The following is a 5,547-nucleotide window of genomic DNA, read 5'->3' as shown; positions in this document are numbered from 1 at the left end:
CCCCTTCTTCGGGACGCAGAAGCGATCTGGCGACAGGTAAGTCGCCAGGATCGCTTCTGTTGTAAAGCCGACAGTCGGCTCTACAAGTTTAAACAGACTCCCGGCGGCAAAAGTCGCCGGGAGTCTGTTTAAACAGCCCCGATGCTGGCGACGTACACTGTACGTCAGTCACGAAGGGGTTAAAAAAACAAACAAAAAAAACATTAAATAGAGTTTCCAGTCTTTTGGTTTTCTTTACTTTTTATCATAGTAAATCTGTGTTGTCCATCCACCCAATTTGAGTGTCTCAGTGCTCATAATGGTGCTCAGCAAGGTGGTGTGTGGGTGTGACTTAGTTCTAACAATAGGACTTAGCAGCAAAGTCAAGGATGTGAAGTCTTCAGTAAAAACAAAGTGGAACCAGAGTGCACAAACATGGCTTCCCTTGCTAAGGCCCCAGTCACACACGAATCAGCCTGCACGTACAGCTCTGTGCTGCGTACGGGGGCCGTACCAAGTAGCTGCCGGGAAGGACAGGTGCTGCGTGCGATTAGAACGCAGCCCCTGTCCTTCTCTATGGGGCTATGCGGCCGTACGCCCCCCTATGCTCACCTCATTTGCAGGTCCGTAGGGGTGCGGATCTTCTGGCCAGGACGCATACATGTTCCATTCCGGCGGCGTATGAATGCGATCATCCGCACCCCTACCAACCTGCAAATGAGGTGAGCGTAGGGGGGCGTACAGCCGCGTAGCCCCATAGAGAAGGACGGGGGCTGCGTTCTAATCACACGCAGCACCTGTCCTTCCCGGCAGCTACTTGGTACGGCCCCGCACGCACCACGGAGCTGTACGTGCAGGCCGATAGTGTGTGAATGGGGCCTAACAAGGTAACAGTAGGCTCCTTTTGATGCTTCTTCTTAGTCAGTATTTCTACCTTTTGAAAGCTTATATTTGAACTCCAGGCAAGCAACTAAATACATTTACATGTAAAATGTTTTGTACTTTTAGCCAGCTGGTCTTGTTATCCTGACAGCTTTGCCAGAAAGCACAGCTAAGTGAGAAACCGGTTTTCTTTACTGCAGTTAGCTTATGTAGCTCGGCCATAAACTGGCTCTAACCTGTAACTGGACATCAGAAGCAGCACAAGTAGGGAGTCATCAATCTGCACTCACCTTCTTAATGTCTAAAGTGTTGACTGGCAGCATTGTGGAGATCAATAGTGGTTGCGTACACAAAGGAATGGTCCGCCGGCTTCCGGGTCTTGCGTCGGAGTTCTGGTGACATCACGGACATCGACGTCACCGGACTCCTCCCCCCCTTCCCTTTGTTAGCCGACAGAGCCACTTGGGGAAGGGGGGAGGATGTCCGTGACGTCACCAGAACTCTGACGGAAGACCCGGAAGCCGGCGGAGAGGTGAGTACCGATCAAAATAATTTTGATCAATCAAAAAAATTAACGATTAATCGAGGGATTAATCGTTAATTTCCGCAGCCCTAGTTATTAGTTGACCTCGATATGTCTGTTATGACAGGATTCTGAGTTCTGTGTATGCTACCTGAACCAGATTCCAGAGTTCCTCACACAGGGGCTGCACTGGAAGGTTCATCTAGTGCAGGGGCGCCCACTATTTTTCATCTGGAGATCTACTTTTCAAATGACGAGCTCATTGAGATCTACCAACGAAAACACACCTGCATTCAGAGGTGGGAGGGGGCGTAGGCTGCGCAGGCAGGCCCCTCGCCCACAGTGCGATCGCCTGCATTAGTGCCTGTGTTCCAGTCCAGTGCGATCCGCAAAAATGCTGCGAGCACTATTTTTGCAGATCGCACTGGACCGGAATGCAGGCACTAATGTGCCTGCGTTCCGAGTGCGGGCGATCGCACTGTGGGCGATGCCATTGACTTCAATACAGCTCCACACCCCCTCCCGCACCGGAACACAGGGGGTTGGCCTGCTTACATTTCAGTGCATTCCAGTACATTACAGGTCCTGGCGTCCTGTCCTCCCGTGGTGCTCGTGTGGCCGACGTTGCACATGGGGTGTCCTGCACCTTTCCATCTGCAGTGTCTGACACATTCAGCCGGCAGGCGCACGAGCACCATGGGAGCATAGCCGTAGCCAGCTCCTTTTGTGTCTGAGGCAAGGGAAAAAAACTAAGTTTTTTTTAAATGTATTTTTTATTTTATTTTCATTATTTGTATTTTAAATTTTCATAATTTTTTTTTTTGTTTTACCTTTTGTCCTCCTGTTCATTCATTTATAACTGGGGACACATAGTACTATGTGTCCTCAGTTATTTACAAACAGTGGAGTGATCAGCCGATCGCTCTAGTGTTTGATGCTACGCGATCGACTGGTAGATCGCGATCGACCTTATGGGCACCCCTGGTCTAGTGCCTTTGGTGTGCAGCTCCCCCTTGTGTTTTCTTTGCTTGCTGTGTTACCAGTCCCATTCAAACTTCAAATGCAGCTTGGATTCTAATTAGTGGCTGTGTGAACCTTCTTGCCACTAATATTGGTGTGTCAGGCTTTTTGTATGTAAAGGACAGTAGATGAATTTGGGAATGCCCCACCTGCATTTTATATACATTATATAGAGGTATGCTAAAGGGAGTCCCATATCATTAGATTGCTAACAAAGACAATGGAGTGAATGGGTGCACAACACATAAACCTGGGAAAAGACTCTCCAATGGTGGTACTGTTGTATGCCTCTCACTGGTTATAGAGGACGTTCAAAAATCCGACGCACGGGCGCACACATACACACACACACACTTTTACCCCTGAGGAAAGGAAGGGATGTCCTCAATTCATATACTTACCTGCCCAGTGATTCCAGTGTTTGTCCTGCTGTAATCTGCCGCTCCACTGCCACAGCCCGGGTCCTGCGCTGCCATCCTGGTCCTCCTCAGGAGTCGGATGCCTCTTCTGTGTTCAGGGTTCTGGTCCCAGATGACACACACTGGTGTAAAACAAAAAGGGAAAAAAAACTAGGGATGACATAGAGGACTAAAAACGCCAGCAATACATTATACAGCAATACAGAATAATATTATATGCATTATCTACATACTCTGTGCTGCCGCTCTGCTCCAGGGTGCCGACCTGATGTCTCCGGCGGAGGGTCTCAGGAGGGGGAGATGTGCGGGTCGGCAGAAGCACTGTAAAGAGGCGCCACATGGTTTTGAAGAAGGCTGCCACATGGTCCCCAGCAAGCGGCGCACCTAAGGCAGCCGCTCCAATTTGAATAATTAAGGCACTTGATGATTATCTGGGACATTTGCACAAGTACGAGTGCTCGTGTATATGCTCAGTATTGGTACCGATACTGGTATCGATTCATCCCTAAATAAAAGACCTTACCATTTTGGGGTGGGGGAGCTCAGGGAGGCAAACTCATTTGGTGGACTGAGGGTCCGCGTTAATTTTACCATTTTAACTGCAATGCGCCTTTAAGGAAAAATATATCGATTTGAAGAGTTTCAGGAAACTTCGGATGACTTTACACCCTCTTCATTTTTGTAGCATTTCTTGTCCAAGTAAAGCCACATACTGCCCCGGTATCCTGAGATCACTTCATAATAAATATTCCGTGCTGATCCATAATCTCCGCTGACAAACGCTTTGCATGTTATCTGCTTCAAAAGGTGGCTGGGATTAAAGAGAGTGAAAGGGAAATGAAGGATAATGTGCTGTTTGTATCCTGACGTGTTTTGTTACATCTCCGCTTTGTTCTGTCCAATTATTTATACATTCTTCAGCGCCGTGTCACCGACGCTTCGGGTGGATGGACTTCTGACATTAAATCCATGATTGCCTTCTCATTGTTATATTTGACCCATGTGACATTCCGCACTTTCATATGCCTGTCTCTATAACCTTGTGTTTCCTCTTGTAGTATCCTGGGGACAGCGTTGTCACAGGTCAGGGCCGCATTAATGGAAGGCTGGTGTATGTCTTCAGCCAGGTAAACTCTATATTCTGCATGCTGAGGGTGACATGTGTATCTCAAACACGGAACATGTTGTCAGAAGAATCTCTTCTGTTTTTACAGGACTTTACAGTGTTTGGAGGCAGCTTGTCTGGAGCTCATGCACAAAAAATCTGCAAGGTAAGTAAAGTGTGCACAGTGTTGGGGCTTATGTCAGTGGTTGGAGGTGGCTGTACAGGAAAGATGTGATGGCGGATGTATCACTTTGGGCAATGTGCATGCTCCCGCTTTGCTGCACTTCTCTGCCCCCAGCTGACCCAGTATTCAGTCAGTCAGGGCTCAGCGGTAATGTCACCCGGGATGGAGGAGCCAACACAGTGCAGTGACAAGATTGCAATTGCAGCTTTAATAGCTTATTGGGAATCAGCAATTAAACTTAGTGGAGTAAATTGGGCAATTCATAACTTGAAGACTAAGTCCACCTAAAATGAGGTTTCCGATTTGGGTTGCAGCAGAATGGCTGAGTTGAGATGTAAGCTTACTTCAGGAGTTTCATGCTTGTTCCTTTTGTATTATGAAAAATCCTGCAACAGAAGAGTTCAGCCTTATTTTGTCTTTTGTAATGGCTGCTATGTAGAGTGGAGCCAAATAGAGAGGTATAAGCTGTAGGTGATTCAGCCCAGCATTGTCCACCAGAAACAGATTCCGGTTTGAGTGGTCATTGAGTGGTCATAGAGTTGTATTTGCTAGACTTCCAGTTGTGTCACTTAACATGCAATGTTTGTCTCCTTGTATGATCCTCTTAGATCATGGACCAAGCTGTTATGGTGGGAGCCCCGGTGATTGGACTGAATGACTCTGGAGGAGCTCGTATCCAGGAGGGTGTGGAGTCCTTGGCGGGCTATGCTGACATTTTTCTGGTAATGTGGTTTTGTTCACTATTCATTAGGGGGAATTTATCAAAACTGGAGCAAACAGAATCTGGAGCAGTTGCCCATGGCAACCAATCAATATCACATGAACAGCTACGGTTTCATAAAGGTACCTGTATTCCCCCTGTGTTCCAAGTGTTACCTTATCCATATTTCATAAAAGTAAAATACCATCACTTGCCTTTTCTAATGCCAATCTTAGACAGAAAAGGTGTATGATTCAGTTGGATGTGAGAAACATGTTTAATGGTGGTAATAATTATTAGAAGGATATTTTGTAGTAATGATGTACACTGGCCAGATTATTATGACCACCCCATCAGTACTTCGTTGGGCCGCCTCGTGACTCCACGAGATGTTGAAAGGTGATGCGAGGAATCTGACACTGCACTGTTGCCCTTCTGTTGTCTTGTACCAGTCTTGCCACTCTCCGTTCTGCCCTAACATTGACTAGTCGCTGACGGCCACAATTTGCACGTTCAGACCCAGATTTTCGGCTGACAGTCCAGTCTTTAAACACTTTAACAACAGCTGCTCTTGAACATTTAACAAATTCTGCTGTTTTGCTGATACTCGCTCCATGGCTCCGAGCGCCAACAATCATCCTGCGTTCAAAGGCTGTTAAATCGCGTTGTTTCCCCATATCTTCAGAAAAAAATCACTTCTACTGTCGTGGTAAACAACCTGCTTCCCTATTTATA

At 47.0% G+C, this 5,547-nt stretch overlaps 1 protein-coding gene across 2 annotated transcripts in view; it reads left to right on the top strand.

Annotated features, from left to right (window-relative positions):
* The window catches only part of PCCB (propionyl-CoA carboxylase beta subunit), a 23,669-nt gene that overhangs the window by 5,193 nt on the left and 12,929 nt on the right, over positions 1–5,547 (top strand). The window contains exons 3-5 of one of the 2 annotated variants that reach the window (XM_018560189.1): positions 3,882–3,950; positions 4,038–4,094; positions 4,721–4,834. In XM_018560189.1, the coding sequence (XP_018415691.1) occupies positions 3,882–3,950; positions 4,038–4,094; positions 4,721–4,834 (240 nt within the window). Of the gene's footprint in view, positions 1–3,881; positions 4,095–4,720; positions 4,835–5,547 lie in introns of both variants that reach the window. The other variant, XM_018560188.1, reaches the window with a different exon arrangement.

This window comes from Nanorana parkeri, unplaced genomic scaffold (genome assembly GCF_000935625.1).
Source record: "Nanorana parkeri isolate BGI_ZX_2015 unplaced genomic scaffold, ASM93562v1 scaffold439, whole genome shotgun sequence".
In the NCBI taxonomy this organism is placed as follows: domain Eukaryota; kingdom Metazoa; phylum Chordata; class Amphibia; order Anura; family Dicroglossidae; genus Nanorana; species Nanorana parkeri.
Note: the sequence above shows the minus strand (reverse complement) of the source record. Positions and strands in the feature narration are given on the sequence as shown.